The sequence below is a fragment of the Girardinichthys multiradiatus genome, chromosome 15 (genome assembly GCF_021462225.1).
Source record: "Girardinichthys multiradiatus isolate DD_20200921_A chromosome 15, DD_fGirMul_XY1, whole genome shotgun sequence".
NCBI lineage: Eukaryota > Metazoa > Chordata > Actinopteri > Cyprinodontiformes > Goodeidae > Girardinichthys > Girardinichthys multiradiatus.
In genome coordinates this window covers 25,079,415-25,096,182 of record NC_061808.1, presented here as the reverse complement: position 1 = coordinate 25,096,182, position 16,768 = coordinate 25,079,415, and the positions used below count along the sequence as shown (strand labels likewise).

Below are 16,768 nucleotides of genomic sequence, written 5' to 3'. Positions count from 1 at the left end.
GCATTTTATTTCAGCCACATGTTCACTCTCAATTTTTGCATTACTTCTTTTAAATAATGTATCTTTTGTTTTAAATACAAGACATATGCAACATTAGCTTTTCTTCTTCTTTTTTTTTCCTAACTCTTCTTGATTTTTTTTTTTTTGTTACCAAAAGAAAATGTACCACCATTTCTTATGTTGTTATGACTACTGTTTTTTTTTTCTCACATTGAAACTACAAATTAAAAGTTATAAATAGATAAAAGGAATAGGAACAGAAAATAATTTTATCCCTTCTATTATTTGAGAAAAGCTGGTAAATGCAGCAAAATACTCAGAAAGGAGCATGATAAAATGTGAAACAGTGCAAGAGGTTTAAATACTTTTGCGAGTCATTGTACGCTTTGTGAGGGAGACATGCTGACACGTGACTGAAGGTCTAAAAATCCTCAAATTTTTAGACCTTTCTCTGCCCGTGTTAAAAGGTTGTCTCAGCTGTTACGGCGGTTGAATGTAATCAAATATTTAATGAATGCATTTTACTGATGCTGAGTGAGCAGCTGTGCTTTCTTCCTTTGCCTTTAGGCAAATGATGGAACAGCAGCAGATGCAGGCGCACATGGAGCGGGAACGACGGTCCTCTAACTCAGGTACACACACAAAGGACACAAAGTTCTCATTTTCCCACTCACACGCAAAAAAACTGAACCCTCATTACTGGATGCTGAGTTGAATAAAAAGTTTTCTTAACGTTTTACTTGTTTCCAGGTTCTTCATTCCAAGGTCACCCTGCTGTGCTCTCCGTAGCCCCACCTGTAATACCTCCACCTGTGAACATGGGCGGTCCTCCCCCTCCTCCACCGCCACCAGGCCCTCCACCTCCATCAGCAGTGGCCCCTCAGCCTCCTCTCCCTCCTCCGCTGCCTATAGGAGGAGGCAACCAGGGGGACGAGGCCCCTGCACCAACGGGTCTTGCCGCAATGATAGCTGGAGCCAAACTACGCCGTGTCCAAAGAGTAAGAACATTTCATTTGCAGATTTCTTACGATTTTTATGAAACATACCATGATTATGTCTTCTGACCTTGACTCAGACACCTTCTTAGGTGTTTGTATTTGAAAGTAACAAGAAGTTGGTGACCTCTCCTTTCTGTATGTCAGCCTGAGGAAGGCTCTTCAGGTACCAAAAATGAAGCCAACCGAACAAGTGGTGGGAGTGGAGGACTGATGGAAGAGATGAACGCTCTCCTGGCACGAAGGTCTGAGCAATCAACCCAAAAACCTCCACAGATTTATGTTCTTTTCAAACAGTTGTGGATAAGCAGCCTGTTTAGAAGGGTTGCCAGGAAATAGCCTCTCCTTCCTAAAATAAATACGGCAACAAGACTTGGGTCTGCACAGTTGCCTCTTAATGAAACTTCAGCCTTCTGGATCAAGTTATTTGGACAAATTAGACCAAGGTAGAGTACAGCAACATAACTGCAGAAATCTAAACACCTCTATACATCACTCTATTTTAGAGTCAAATGTGAAGCTATCTGCTTGACAGCTAAAGCCTGACTGAAACTGGCTCTTTCAACAGGACAATGATCCCAAACACTGAGGTAAATTTACAACAGGATGGATTAAAAAAGATTCAAGGTCTTGAAATGCTCCGCTCAAAGTCCAAACCTCAGCCTGTTTGAAATGTGCCGGGACCTTAGTGAGCTGTGCAGAAACAAATGGCTTAAAGATTCAATGAAATGAAGCCAAACCTTCTCCAAAATGATGTGGGAGACTGATAAAGGTCTACAGAAAAGGACTAAAGTTATTGCTGCTGAAGGTGGTTCTATGAACTGCTGAATAATAGGGTGTGTTTAGTTTTTCACTAATGTCTTGCCAGTTGTGGAAACTTTCTTTTGCCATAGCATAAAAGTTTGCTTTCTTTCTTTCTTTCTTAAACAAACAATATTGGGATTAATTTATTTAGGTGAAATGTGTCATTCTTAATTGAGGCTTCTTCTTTCCCCCAGAAGGAAAGCAGCTTCAGAGAAGCCTGACGACAGTCAAAATGTAAGTGGACTGGCACTGTAGCTGCAATGATGACTTCATTAGGGATGGTGATAATGTTGATGGTGATCACACAATCAAGGCCTTGTTACTTGTCAGTGTTTGCTGAGTTATATGAGAATAAATACAAAATTTAAAAGCCAAATTTTTTCTCTCGCTTGTGTTTAACTTTAGGATGATGCAAACTCTCCATCACCCAACACTCGGGGTGCACAGAATTCCACAGGTAGGAGAACAAAGCTCAGGAAACCATATTAGAGCTGCACAAAACATTCAAATATCATCTGATGCACGGGAGAAATTTGTTGTATTTTATCCAGTGGTTTTGTTCTTGTCACACAGATGGCACGAAGAAGCCCTGGGACCGAGCTAACTCTGCAGACAGGTCAATGGTTTCAAGGTGAGAGCTGGAAGCCCTTCGCACGAGGCTTGAGAAGATCAGCAGCAGTCAGTGAAAGAGGATTTCCTAAAAATATAACGTTTTCTTATCACACAGGTTACGAACAGCAGGAAGTGTCAGCGACTCAGACTCATTAGATCTTGATAGGATGAAACAGGTGAAGTAAAACACACTGCATGTGAGCACATAGGGGAAATTAATACAATGCAGAATTTGCTGTTTAATGTTGGTATTTATTGACAGTAAAATTAGTCTGTTTTCCATCAGCTACATTTACTAATAACTGATAATCAGCACTTCACACAGATTATAGAATATGTCCAATTTGTTTTATTTCTTTCTTTATACCTCTATAGGAAATCTTAGATGAGGTTTTCCGTGAACTGCACAAAGTGAAGGATGAAATCATTGATGGTACGTTTCATTTTCACTTCTTGACCTCAAAGATGGGACTCTGTCTTGATCCATATGTTTGGAATATTAATCCAGTGGGTTTGCACCAGTCTACCAGTTATGTGCAATTGCGACCACTAGGTTGCACTAGATTCTCAGAAAACTAAATATTAAAATTCCAAAACCTGGTCTAAATGTTTGCAGTAAAACCAATGCATGTATAGCAGATGCTTTAGAACCAGAAAGTCAAATTCCATTTTGTGCAACGTTATGAATAGTGTAGCTAAACTGTGAAAATACAGTAAAAAAAAAACACCTCTGAATTTGTAATAAGCAAAACAAATATAAATGTTGCTCATTACATTTACACTCCTTGTTCATGTAATGTTCTTTTACAGTATTAAATAGTATTACATTTTGAGTAACTGTATAAATATATAATAACAAAACTTAGCAAAGGTAATTAAACAATAATGCCCCATTATTGTTTAAAACTATTGGCAAATCTTAATAAAGATGAGTAAACAGCCTTAAAATGAAGTTTTGCACCAGTAGTATTTCACCATTAAAAATTGGTCCAGGTCTCTAAACCAAGATTTGGTGATTGCTTCAACCTCCCTACCATCCTTCCACTGTGCGCCGTGGCTACAGAGTCCTCATCCAGCATTGTTTGTTGTTCCAGCCTAAACCTTTGAAAATAACTGCACTGACTGTAGACATGGACAGGTTTAGGTGAGCAACTATATTTTTGCTGCCATTTCCTGACTCATGAAGATCAGCATACATGCTTTAGCTCAGTTGCATGTTCTCTTGTCTTTCCCATTTTTTAAAGAGCATCTAAGCAAAAAGGATCCTGTCTGTCAGGTAATATTTATATTACAGGGAAACAGGAAGTCATGGATTTTTATTTAGGCATTTTGATTTTCTGATCAACTTAAAATTGTAAGGTATAAATTATTCGGTTTCATTTATTTTAAAAGGATTTTTAGGAGTGCTAACAAAGTTGGACCGGTGATTTTTGTAAAAAAGTAAAAAAAACAATTGTACACAAATTAAAGGCTGGATTTTTTTTTTAATCTTTGGTGTGAGGTTATGCTTCAGCATTAAAAGATGCATTTATTTTAAGGCATTTAACAAACCTTTACTAGTGGTTCCAATAAATGTGGAGGTATTTCACTTACAACGGGGAAAAAACAAATATCTCTATATATGTGCTGTATCTGTTCTCTAACTCATGCAATGCCCTTCAAAGGGATAGTTTGATTCTTTTAAGTGGTGTTCTGGTGGAGAAGTTAAAAATATCTGCAGTAGATAGCTTTTTAAACAATGTTTGGATAAAGAGAGGCCTGTTTTTCCTGGAGTCCAAAGCTAACATCTACTCTGAGCAGGACCAAGACCAAAGCAGATTTCTGCCATCTCATCACCATCCATGTTGCAAAGTGTTTTCATATGAAACATTGTTGGTACAAGACCACAAACCAACTCAATCTTCTGTGTGAATAATCATTCACTTAACTGCCTAAATTAAAAGTGACAGAAGTCTAAAAGCTTTTAAAAGAGTGTTTACATGAATAGTTTTTGAGTTTTTGCATATTTTTTTTCTTTTAGATTAGCATTAAAATAGTAGAAGTTCCCTTTGGTCTGGCCACATCTCGGACAACCATTTACCCTCAGGGTCCAAGGAAAACCGTTTTCATTTTTACTTGAATCTGTTAGCATCTTATCCGCAGTAGACAGCTCTGACCGCACATAATGTCCCCACAGAACCCCATTTAAAAACATGAGAACCATCCCTTCAGAATCGATTTTATCGGTTATTACCTGAACCTACTTGCCTGCGGTTTAACCCTAACTTTTTATTTAACATCTTCTCTCCCCACAGCCATTAGAAATGAACTCAGCCGAGTTAGCACGACATAATTTTTGAGACCTGAATCGCTTTTTTCAAACCATTGCCCTTGCAGCCGCTGCTGAGGCCCTGAAGACGAGGAGGAGGAGAAGTCAGGAACAGAGGCCCAAACTGTGAAATCTACTTATCGTGTTCAGCTGTGGTGTTGAAGCAATGCGGCACCGTTTCTGTAACACCTTGTTTGTTTCGCCAGAGACATGAATGGACTACATTCTCGCACTGATTACTCTGTTTCATTAACATGCTTTGTCTGTTTGTCTACCCATCTCTTCCCTTTGCCTCTGGCCCAAAGGAAATTTATGAAATATACAATTATTTTATTAGTTTATTTTAATATTTTATTGCACATCTGTGTGAGTCAGATTTTTTTTCTTTTGTTATTTCGCTTTGTTTGAACTACATTCACAATGGGGTCCCATGTATTTGCTTTAATCACCTGACCTGAAACATTTCTTTTTTTTTTTTGTTATTTATGTACTCTTTTTTTTTGCCAACACAAGTACATTTGGAACCATGGCAGAAACTCAAAGAAGAAACAATGGGCTTCAAACCAAGAATAAAGTACACTTCTTTTGATAATGCAGTCTTCTGAGGTAAAAATAGAAATAAAAAATAAAAACAAAACACCAGAGTATTTGTGATCATGTTGTTGATAAAAAATTTTTATCAGCCTGCAAGGATATGGTGATGTATTGTCTATTTTATTGTGTCCCTTTATGACAAAAGTGCTTCCTGGTTTGAGGGGAAAAAAAGAAACACAATGAGTTTAAAATCAATTCAAATAAAACTGTACATGTCTTGGATAAATCAGGGTGTCTCGTTTATTTTATGCTTTTTTTGGTGGGTTTTTGTTCATATTAATAAACAGGGACCACAAAGGTACAGCTGATGCTGCACAGATATTTGGATAACATCTGAGCTTCTAAAAGCCATTTTGTGTTTAAAGATAATTACGGTTGAAACCATCATGCAGAAAACCTTACCAATAAGATAAATCATTTAAAATCTTTCATTACATGTTAGAAATCTTGCTAGTAAATAATCCCGAGATTTTATTTGGATTGCAATTTAGATATAACCCCAATTTATACATGCATTAAGCAGTTTGATGCCCTACTTTTAGCCCACATAAGATGCTGCAGCTCATAGCAACTGTAAAAACAACTACCTAGGAAACTTGTGAGTTACAAGTATTTGCACAGTTGTAGGTACCACAGTAGGGAGTTTTAACTGAACTAAGCATACTTAACTGAACAAAAACCACTAATGTAGGCCTATAAAACATTTTAGGTACATATAATATGGAGGCATAAATAAAGCAATAGACAAGGCAAGTCAAATACAATCATCAGACTGAAAAATTGTCAGCTCTACACTCAACCTAGTGTGGAAGGCCAAATGTGGAATCAAAATAAAACTGTAAAAACATACAAGAAATAAATAAACAGATGTATCCAGAATTATTATCAAGGTGTCATATTTTTTATATACATTATTAAACAATTAAATGTAGAAAATATGTTGAAGACTTAGTTATTTTGAGATTTAATCAATTATTTCATACAGTACAAACAGTTGCAGTCCACCATGAAACAATTTAAACTGTCTCAAGGCTGAACAAATAGAGCCTAAAATCTGATTGGTTGAAGTGCACTTTACACCAATCACCTTCAACTATAGCAGTGTTAATCCCACCCACTAACTTTAAGCACTTAGCCTGACAGATAAACAAAAAATATATGTTTTTCGACACAGCAGATGGTTTTTGTAACTATAAAAATATTTTGATTAAGAACATAGTTAATTAAAAGTATGTTTATTAAAATGTAGGTATTTATGTCAAATTTTTATTCTTTCATGACACATTTAAGTAATAATTAACAACTTATTTATTCATTCGTGACACTTTTGAGCCTGAAAGATTTGAAGGTTCGGGTCAGTGGGACAAACACTGTTATAGTTAAAGGTGATTGATTAACCAGTCTGTTTAGGTTTTGTTGATGAGACACTGTGACAGTTTAAATTATACCACTGTGCACTGCAGCACAGAACCAAAAGAATAAAGGAATTATTTAATAATTACATCATTTAATAATAAGTAATAAATTCCATTATTTAAATGGGTTTTTATCTTTATTTAATGAATTATTTACGCATTTACTTTAGTTTATCCATTTTATATTTCATGAAGATTGTCACTTATATTATGCATTCAATTAATTCTTTTATTTTATAGTGGCACTTACGGTCTTCCTCATCCCATACAAGTGAATGTGAAAAAACGAGGGGCATGCTTCTTGAAAGCACGAGAATTTAAAATATGATTATGTTGTTTGACTAAAACACATAATTTTTATTGACATGCTCCATATATTGGATAAGTTTAAACTCAGTTTAAACAATAATTCCAGACTTGTTCGGCAATCAGAAAAATAACATATAAACAAGAAAAACCGAGATAGTTAAATGAAAGAAGCTGTGAAGTAATCACCATGGTAAACCAAGGTAGTAAACTTTAATAAAACATACTTTTAAAAAAGATAAGAAATTACGAACATTATGCAACATTGTCTAAATTTTACATCCAAAAGGTTGGAATCACCTACTGGAATCCCCCATATCACAGCAAAACCGTTCTTACTGGGCACAACAAAATCTCGCGATGATCGGCTATGAGAGCGTAGTGGCGACGAGAACTGGCGTGGAACGGAGTGAGGAGAGTTGTTATCGAAGAACAGGGAGAGGAGACAGGAGCGGACCAAGGGGGTGTGTGTGAGAGAGTGTTTGCGAGGTCCGAAAACAAGGCGCACAACACGGCGTGAATGAGACAGTCAAACTGGCGGATTTCAACATGGCATCCGGAGATACGCTGTACATTGAGACAGACGGCTCGGAGATGCCGGCCGAGATCGTGGAGCTGCACGAAATAGAAGTGGAGACGATACCGGTGGAGACTATTGAGACCACGGTGGTCGGCGGGGATGACGACGACGACGACGACGACGGGCAGCCCATGATTGCCCTGCAACCGTTGGTCACGGACGACCCCAGCTCGATCCACCACCACCAGGAGGTAATCCTGGTCCAGACCCGGGAGGAGGTAGTCGGCGGCGACGATTCGGACCTGCATACGGACGGCGGAGGCGGATTCGAGGATCAGATCCTCATCCCGGTACCGGCTCCTGGGGTCGAGGATGAATACATCGAGCAGACTTTAGTGACTGTGGCTGGGAAGAGCTCGGTGGGTCGGGTGAAACGAGGAGGCGGCACTGGTGGAAAGAAAGCAGGCAAAAAGAGCTATTTAAGCGGCGCCGAGGCTGGTGGGAGAAAATGGGAACAGAAGCAGGTGCAAATAAAGACTCTGGAGGGAGAATTTTCTGTTACAATGTGGGCATCGGGTAAGTAACTTTACCCTTACAGTCTCTGTAAGCTCCGTTGCAAAGAGGCCTCATTACCAGGGCGTTGTCCTGCTGCACCAGACTATTTCCTGGAGTGCTCAGTCGCGCTGTTGTGAAAAGCGACGTTTAGTCTGTTTTTTCGATTAAAAACCCCGCTCTACCATATGGAAATGTTTTTGTTTTGAAGGGAAGCCATGTTTTAGGTGTTGCTGGGCGCCGCCATATTCCCCGAGACTCGTAAGTATGGCGGCGGCCCCGAAAAGATGGCGATAGACGCGGCCGGGCAGAGATGGCGGCCGTGCTCCGGGTCGGGAGAGAACTGGGTCTAACATCTCTGCAGGCCGCAAAACTGTGGCGCACTTTCTGTGCCATCATAGTCGCTATCGCTCAAGGCGACTGTATTAATTCGGACTTAAGTTTTATACAGATGATTTTCTTGTAGTTACGTACTATTTTTTTCAGTATATTATTTAGCCGTTAGCTCTGTGTGGTTGCTGTGGCTGACAGTTAACTTCACCGTTTAGCTTTGAGCCTTAAAAGCGACGGAGTGCGAAGAGACGCAGCAACCAGTTAGTAATCAGTCACCATTATATAAATAGCTTTTAAAAAGACACTCCAGAGCTCGTATTTACTAGTTCCAATAATTATTTTAAACGCGTTGGTAAAACAAGTCGTGTAGCCTGCTTAGTGACAGAGACATACCTTTTTTATGTGTTACACTATTTTTAGTGCTCTCTGCTGGCTGGTGAAGAGTAATGTTAACGCATGAGTGCATTTCTATGGTAAAGAATTAAGAAAATAAATAGTAATTAGTAAATAGTACTTTATAAAATGAATATAATGTGATTTGGAAAGTTGTTGAGAAATCATTTTAACAGAGAGCAAACTCTGTGACTTCTGTGGTAACCCAAAGGCTTGTATTAAAATATGTAGCATGATATAGATGATTAAAACCGCTACGATTAAATAGCACTTTTTATTCAGTATAACAGAGAAAGCAAAACGTTTCTGATGTTTTGCATTTTAATAAATCAATTTTTACATTGATTTATTCTAACAAATTCAAAGGCATTGATAGTGTATTGAGATAACTATAAGACCTTTATTAAAATGGTTCATATAAACCCTCACTTATTGTTCTCAAAGCCCGTTATTTTAAATGGCATACTAAAATTCGGTCTCAGATGTAATGCTTGGTAAAGTGTACTTAAATCTACTTTTTAAAATGTTTTAAACCATAAAAATAACATGGTAAGTAGTGGCATTTGAACAAGATTTTACAAATGATTGTGTTTGTGAGGAAAATTGGATGTGAGGAAGTGGTAAATGTATTCATGTTATTCAGTAATTATGCTGCAGTGAAGTGCTTGTTAACATAATCAGGTGGCCTGCAGGCTGTAGCAGATGTTTTCAGACTCCCGAGGCTTGTAGCCAGGGTCCCACCAATATGTTATCGGTTCAGTCTCTGTAATGTGTTCCTAGATGACAATAAAGACATCGACCATGAGTCAGTGGTGGAGGAGCAGATCGTCGGGGAGAACTCTCCTCCGGATTACTCCGAGTACATGACGGGGAAGAAGCTGCCCCCTGGTGGCATCCCGGGGATCGACCTCTCAGACCCCAAACAGCTGGCTGAATTTGCCAGGTGAGTGTCTCCGCCGTCAGCGGCTCCCAGCGGTAAACAGACGTGTTTACACTGTCAACACAGGGCCTTTAAACGAGCAGGCAGCTGCTATGGCTGCTGTTCAAGGGATTTTCTCAGGTCAGAACATGTCTTTTTTAGATTTGAGCTTAAAATGTTAGGGCTATTTTATACACGCTTGAATTCTGTTATGTGGGAAAAAAAGCTGTGAAAAGTGAAATTGATAGTATACACAGTGTGGTATGTAACAGAGATTTCTTTTAAAATTATTTTATTGTTAAACAGTAGCTTCTACACATTTTAACCATATTTTCACGCATAAAGACCGGATATGTTTATGTGTGCAGGGTATGAAAAATAAGGGAGGCGGTGAAAAGGGGGTTAATTTTAGAGAACCCAAAACTGCAGAACATGTTTCAAAATGTAAGTTAAAAAATGACTAATAAGGCAAAGTACCTGCTTGTCAAAGTATTGTTAGATTTTGAGATGAAAATGTATGTAAAAGTCCAGTGTTGTTTAAGCTAGAGTATGATTTTTCATATGATAAGCATTTAATGATCAGAATATTGACCTCACATCCAGATGTTGATGCCTTTCACTGCTGCCTCGTTGTGTTAGATGTCAACAATAGATTAAACAATAGATAAATGAGTATTTACACAGATAATGATATGATCTAATTGCTTTCATGTAGAACAGAGAACCCACATTTATTTCTACTACTACTAAAGCAACAACATTTATAATTACAACAGTTATAATATTAATTGTGTGTTTTATTATTATTTAGATTTTGATTAAGGACTTATGCACAAATATAGAACAAATATCCACTAAAATTAGTTGTAGTGTTCCAGCAAACTGACTTATTGCTCATATTACTCCTTTTTGCCATTCTGCTCTTTATAGAGTCACACAAAGACAACAAGCTGGCATTAGCTGATGAATAATCTGCTCGGGTAGAATCCTCAGTCCACCGTTTGCAGACAGGCTTTTCGGAGTTTGTCAATTGTAGTTTCATAACGCCATTACCTTAGTGAGTGTAGTAGCCTTCTTTCAGCCAGCTGACCAGCAGCCTGCAGCAACAGGCTGAGAAAGCTTACTCTGGCATCTAATCAACAGGACTTTAAACAGTAGGAGCTGCAGCTTTTTCAAGACATGAAAGCAGCCCATCCTAAAGAGAAAGTTGGTGTTATTACCGTGTAAAATACTAACTACGCTGACTAACGTGAACATCATTGTTCTTGACGAGGAAATAATGTTGATGCATCTCTGACACATATATTTATTCTAAGATATAATAAATAAATTAAAAACATGATAAAATCTGAAATCTATTGCAAATGGTTAATATAGAAATTCCTTATGAAAACTTGCTGTTATAGCCAATAATGGCATAAAAAGCATAACAAGCTGAGGTAGTTGTATTTAGCTATGCTCTGTTCATACTTATAGTCATAAAGCCATGTTTAGTGGTGCTGGAAGGACCCAATTTTCATCTGGTTTATATATCTTTTTTTAGAGATCTTCAATTTTAGTCTAGTAAATTTCAACCTGTGTACCATTTATGGCCTCACTCCAGGCATTAGTTGTAGTTTACAAAGCCCTTGCAGTTATCCAGCTCTCCTGTTGGTAAGGCTGGTTACCCAGGCTTCCTGCAGTCTTGAAGAGTCTGGAAAAGCAGGGACTTAAAAGACTTAAAACATGTATTTTACATTGATTTATGTTTAAATTACATATCTTTAGGTTTGCCCAATCACACCTTGAGTTCAACATAATAGACATGTGTATTTTGGTTTTAAGGTACTAAGAACTTAAAAATCTTGAAATCTAGACAAGTTTAAATCTGGATTTGGTTATATTGCCAGATAAAGCATTAAAACTGCCATTTAACAAAACCAAACAGAATAAAGCTTTGAAATATCCAACTACTTTGCAGATTCTGAATTTGTTGTAATCCGGTGTACTTGTGAAAAGTCACATTTTTACTTAGAGCTGTTCTAAGTTAGTCCACATGGCAAAAAAGTAGTGAAATAGCCCTTTATCACACTCCCAAATCAGGATCAAGCTTCAGCTTTGGGTTGAATGATGATTTGTTAAACGTGCTGATATTAAGACCCAACTACTGGTCAAGCATTATTAAGGTAAATGTTTTGTAGTCAAAATTCAAGAATCTTAACAGAAACTGCGGGAATAAAAAGCTAGAGGTTTAAAGCAGGAAAATTATAGAATTTGTCACAATAACATGCTTAAACGTGTCAGAAGTACCAGCAGCATTATTTTTGTTTATTCTGTTTCTTTTTAGCCTGGCCCTGAGAATGGCTCAGCTGAAAATGTTACAAAGTACCTCTGAGTAAAAATCCTCACTATGACAGGAGGTACTGCAGCAGGCTGCTGCTGGTGTGGCGCCCTGCATGTCAGGCCGACTCTGTGTAACACATCAAACACGGACAACTCTAAACTTGTGTGCGTTTTATGGGAAATAATTAAGGCATGTCGCTGTAAAAATACCACGGACGCTGCAGCATCCTAGCAGAAAAACGTCCTCTGCGTAAATACAAACCAGCTGGTGACTGTAGTTTAGCTTTATAAAACCATCAGGGAAAGGGTAATTTGTTGGAATACTTCTTCCTTAGAAACTTAACTGAACTGTTTCCTTTACCAGCAAACATCCTCTTAGGCTGAACTGTGATTTCTCAGCTAAAACATTAATGCTTTCAAGTGGAGATGCAACGATCAGGCTATTTCCTGTTTTCTTTGAGGTCTGGCCTGCTGATTCTGATTCAGATTATTTGTTTTCTAACATATAAGAGGAGGGGAAGGGCTGCAGGTTCTTTGATAGATCAGTTTTAAATCTAACAGGTATGAAGAATTACACCACCATTGCCATTTGTGCATCAAAGCATCTATTTCTACCTTTATCTGATTTTATTTGACCTGCTGAACAGATCAGAGTCGATTAAGCAGAGAATTGGCCAATTGATTGGTGCATCTCTACTTTAATGAGTTACATTAAACTTCAGTTTAAAGCTTTTGTTAACAGAATGTCTTTATATGTTTGTTTTGTTTTTGTTTGTTTTTTTTTCAGTACCTCTAACCATCTACTCCCCCCTCCTCTTATCAGAATGAAGCCCAGGAAGGTGAAAGAAGATGATGCTCCCCGAACGATAGCCTGTCCTCATAAAGTGAGTCTAAAGATGCCGCCTCTCGCAGGAACCCTGTCAATTCACTGTTCACGCACGTTTAATGCTGCCCATTGTTGCTTGGTCTCTTTTTCCTAAAGGTTATTGAAAAGCATTGATAGCACCTAAGTGCACTGATGCACAATTACAATCAGGTTTTATCTAGAGCTGCTAAAGTAAATGGTTTTTCTTTGCTCTGCGAGCAGTCTGCTCTTTTAGTTTGGGCTGTTAACAGAGCATCACCACTTCAGCGTGTTATAGATCTGTTGTTCTACTCTTTTCAGAGCCTTTTTCTAAAAGCTCTACAAAATGCGGAGAGCACTTGTCGCTGACATTTGTATGAAAGGAAACATAACCCCCTCGCGCATCAATAGAATATTGACATCCTCACTGAGACAAGCCTCCCATTATTTGTTTGCCAACTCTGGGCTGTGCTCCGTTTGATTCCCCCAGGGCTGCACAAAGATGTTCAGGGATAACTCGGCCATGAGGAAACATCTTCATACCCACGGACCTCGTGTGCACGTCTGCGCTGAGTGCGGCAAGGCGTTCGTCGAGAGCTCCAAGCTCAAACGCCACCAGCTCGTTCACACAGGGGAGAAACCCTTTCAGGTTGGCATCAGGGCTAATTACACACTCTGACACATTATTAACTTATCGGCTCACCTTGGGTTTGGCACATAAATCTCTCTGATTTAACAATTTCTGCAAGATCTCTTCAACAAATATTTTACAGTACAGTATAGAAAAAAGGAGTTATCATGACAACAATGATCTCTACTCTAAAACTAAAAGTAATTTTCGGATTGGGACGGTCTATTTTGTTTACTGTTGGTTTAATAAAAGCAGCAATAAATGTCAGTATGTTTTAAAAACATGATTAAATGCAACTCCTTTATCCCGTTTAATCATAAAATTGCATTACTTCATGTCACTGGTGTCCCAAAGAGGCCCGCTCAATGATTTGTAAGTTTTGGCCTTTGACTTTAGTGACCTGCATACTCAGCCAGGCAATATATATGCCCATCCCTAGTTAGAACTACAAATCTATTTTATTTTATTGGTATTTTATTTATTAAAGTAATGCATAACAGAGTGGTAAAGTGGAAGGAAAATGAGACACGGTGGTTTTAAATTTGTATAGGTCTGAGCTCTAACTAGGCCACTCTACCTTATGAATATGCTTTGATTTGAACCACTCCATTGTAACCTGAAGAAAACTCTTCCTTTGACATGATACTGCCACCACCATGTTTCACAGATTCTCATTTAAATGTGGGTCTGGACTTTGACTAGCCCATTCTAGCACACAAATAAGCTTCCATCTAAATCATTTTATTGTAGCTCCATCCTAGTCGCAAGTCTCTGGATGCCTTTTTCTTTTTTAAGATTCTGCTATCTTCCATCACTTCTAAAGAGAAACGTCTGCACAGCATGATGCTTCTGCTACCATGTTTCACTGTGGGGATGGTGAAGTGCAGTGTTAGAAATTTCAGTTTTTCTCCATATATGAATCTTTTTCCCTCCACTTCACTATTATATTAATTCCCAACACAGTACATTGAAGATTGTTCAAAACAAATCAGAAACAACCCAAGAACTGCACCCTGTCAACAGATTAATCAGGGATGCCTTTTTTTCCCCCTCCAGTGCACCTTTGAAGGCTGTGGGAAAAGGTTTTCTCTGGACTTCAACCTGCGCACACATGTGAGGATCCACACTGGAGACCGACCCTACGTGTGCCCCTTCGACGGCTGCAATAAGAAATTCGCCCAGTCCACCAACCTGAAGTCTCACATTCTCACACACGCCAAAGCCAAAAACAACCAATGAGAACCCGTTCGTCTACGTCGAGCCACAAAGGCGAAAAACAACCTCTTTTGAAGACGTGATGAAGACCTTGAGACTTGTTGATTTATAAAAAAAATTTAAAAAAAAGGAAAAAATCTGACAGTTTAAAAGACATAAAACACTGAAATTGAGTTGTTTTTTTTCCCTCAAAGCCCCTTTTTGCCTGTTGTCACGTTGGATGAGGAGCACCGTGAAGAAGCCTCCCCCACAACAATCCAGCCACCTGTCCCATTACTCTATTGGCACTTTGCTACCAGAAGATGGAACCCAAGGACAAACATCAGAGATTTATTTTTACCTGAGAAGTCAGAGAAACAATGGTATATATTAGTACGTTTATGTTGTCGCGGCGTTGCTTTTATTTCCCTCCAAGTGTGCATATTGTACACTTGTCTCAGGCTGTGTTTAGTAAAAAAGTTTTTCTTTTTTCTTTTGCTGCATTATAAGATCATAACTATGACACAAAAAGGCCTCAGCCTTGTTCCCTCTGAATCACACACAGGAGGAGTTTAAAAAAAACCAACTGTATGTTTGCATCTTTGGTTGTACTTCCCCTCTAACCACAGAATAACCTTGTATACTTGCATTGTATGGCTGTATTAAAATTAAGTAGACATAGATAGAGGTGTGATTTTTAAAGTGTTAACCAATTAAATCTTTAGTCCTGAGTTGCTTTATATTTTATAATAACTGTCTTAACACAGATGAATGAGTAATATAATCGTACTCGGTTGAAGGGTCTGGCGCATACGTGGAAAAGACTGCGAGACCATCACTTCTTTGTTAGAATGTAATGTACAGAAGTCAACCATTATCTTCCTTTTGTTGCTATTTACACCCATGTATTTCAGCTGCCCACAATAAAATGGGTCATTCCAACTCTGTCAAACTACTCTAAAGTTTTTCTCTGTATCTTTCTGGGAGGGATTCTCAGTAGATGTTGGTACTTTTTCTTGGGGTTTTTTGGTCCCAAGCAAGAAGAAGAAGAAATTCTGACAGAAATGTTCAAATATCGATGTGTAAACTTTTGTTTTTATCTTGAGAACAGAAGGGGAAATAACTATGTTTATTAAAATAACTGTTTTACTCATCAAGCAAAATATATCAACAAAAAATGTTTTGGGTTTTTTTGTTTTTTGTTTTTTTAGCTGAGAAAAAAGTTAGGGCACCCTCCCTAATGGTGTTACCAGCTTTGGTTGAAATATCTTCAGTGAGACCATCTACCAGTTTCTGACATCAGTTTGAGGCAAATCTGAGCCACTCGTCACTTTCCGCTGTGAGATGCTTAACAGGTTCCTTTTGCATGTGAAGCCCGTTTCAAGCAGCTCAGAACTTTAACTCAATGAGATCAGGACCTGGGCTTTGACCAGGGCTTTCTATTTCTTAATTTCCAGCTGGTACTTGGTGGATTTATTGTTATACTCTGGGTCACTGTCATGTCACAGGGTCCAGTTCTGCTTCCCTCGCGTTTTCCTCAAGTGTTCTCTGATACACGATAGAATTCATGGTGGCCTGCCATGACACTATATGGCCAAATATGTCTTCGCATGACAGCGTGTGCCAGCAGTATATTGTCTAATATCTTTTAAACATCATCATCCATCAACCTTTCACTCTGAATCTTTTGACTTGGTGACAACATTAAAGAATCTGCGTTCCAACAAAGTCTTTAAAATGAAGGAGTGTGGTTTATGTTTTCTCCAGGTGGAAGATAAATAAAAAATAGAGAATTGTACCTGAAGGAAATGTGTTTCTATGAATCCCAAATGTATTTTCTGATAGATTTCTGGATTTCTAAAGATTTTATTTTTTACTTCCTGATAAGCATTAGAACCCATGATGTTACCATTTATTTTTCTGCCACATCAAGACTAGTGTACCATTTTGCAGTCAGGGTTTAGGATTTTGTTTATCTATAGTACTCTCCAGTCCTGGTCTTGGCAGTGCCTATGAAGATGTTTTA

At 38.3% G+C, this 16,768-nt stretch overlaps 2 protein-coding genes across 9 annotated transcripts in view; both read left to right on the top strand.

The window, feature by feature from the left end:
* Positions 1 to 5,539, top strand: part of evlb (Enah/Vasp-like b) — a 56,639-nt gene extending 51,100 nt beyond the window's left edge. For 3 of the 6 annotated variants that reach the window (XM_047387429.1, XM_047387424.1, XM_047387428.1), the window contains exons 5-13: positions 568 to 632; positions 751 to 998; positions 1,143 to 1,240; positions 1,994 to 2,033; positions 2,205 to 2,256; positions 2,373 to 2,430; positions 2,527 to 2,587; positions 2,787 to 2,844; positions 4,788 to 5,539. In XM_047387429.1, coding sequence (XP_047243385.1) covers positions 568 to 632; positions 751 to 998; positions 1,143 to 1,240; positions 1,994 to 2,033; positions 2,205 to 2,256; positions 2,373 to 2,430; positions 2,527 to 2,587; positions 2,787 to 2,844; positions 4,788 to 4,849 — 742 coding nt within the window. In that variant the 3' untranslated portion in view covers positions 4,850 to 5,539. Of the gene's footprint in view, positions 1 to 567; positions 633 to 750; positions 999 to 1,142; positions 1,241 to 1,993; positions 2,034 to 2,204; positions 2,257 to 2,372; positions 2,431 to 2,526; positions 2,588 to 2,786; positions 2,845 to 4,705 lie in introns of all 6 variants that reach the window. The other 3 variants (XM_047387425.1, XM_047387427.1, XM_047387426.1) reach the window with 3 other exon arrangements.
* Positions 5,540 to 7,396: 1,857 nt separating this feature from the next.
* On the top strand, positions 7,397 to 15,697 carry yy1b (YY1 transcription factor b). Of its 3 annotated transcripts, none has more exons than XM_047387431.1 (5): positions 7,397 to 8,130; positions 9,613 to 9,775; positions 12,861 to 12,957; positions 13,408 to 13,566; positions 14,605 to 15,697. In XM_047387431.1, the coding sequence occupies exons 1-5, from the start codon at positions 7,584 to 7,586 to the stop codon at positions 14,785 to 14,787; spliced, it is 1,149 nt and encodes a 382-aa protein (XP_047243387.1). In that variant the 5' UTR covers positions 7,397 to 7,583; the 3' UTR covers positions 14,788 to 15,697. The 3 variants fall into 3 exon arrangements, with proteins under 3 accessions (XP_047243387.1, XP_047243389.1, XP_047243388.1); XM_047387433.1 differs by having other exon boundaries at positions 7,400 to 8,130; positions 12,897 to 12,957; XM_047387432.1 differs by having other exon boundaries at positions 7,401 to 8,130; positions 9,625 to 9,775.
* The last annotated feature ends 1,071 nt before the right edge of the window (positions 15,698 to 16,768 follow it).

Excerpts from the sequence above, each read along its gene's own strand:
- yy1b (XM_047387431.1), top strand. The coding sequence starts at position 7,584 with ATGGCATCCGGAGATACGCTGTACATTGAGACAGACGGCTCGGAGATG. Across the intron at positions 12,958-13,407 it reads CGATAGCCTGTCCTCATAAA|GGCTGCACAAAGATGTTCAG; the intron begins GTGAGTCTAAAG and ends TGATTCCCCCAG. Across the intron at positions 13,567-14,604 it reads CAGGGGAGAAACCCTTTCAG|TGCACCTTTGAAGGCTGTGG; the intron begins GTTGGCATCAGG and ends TTCCCCCTCCAG.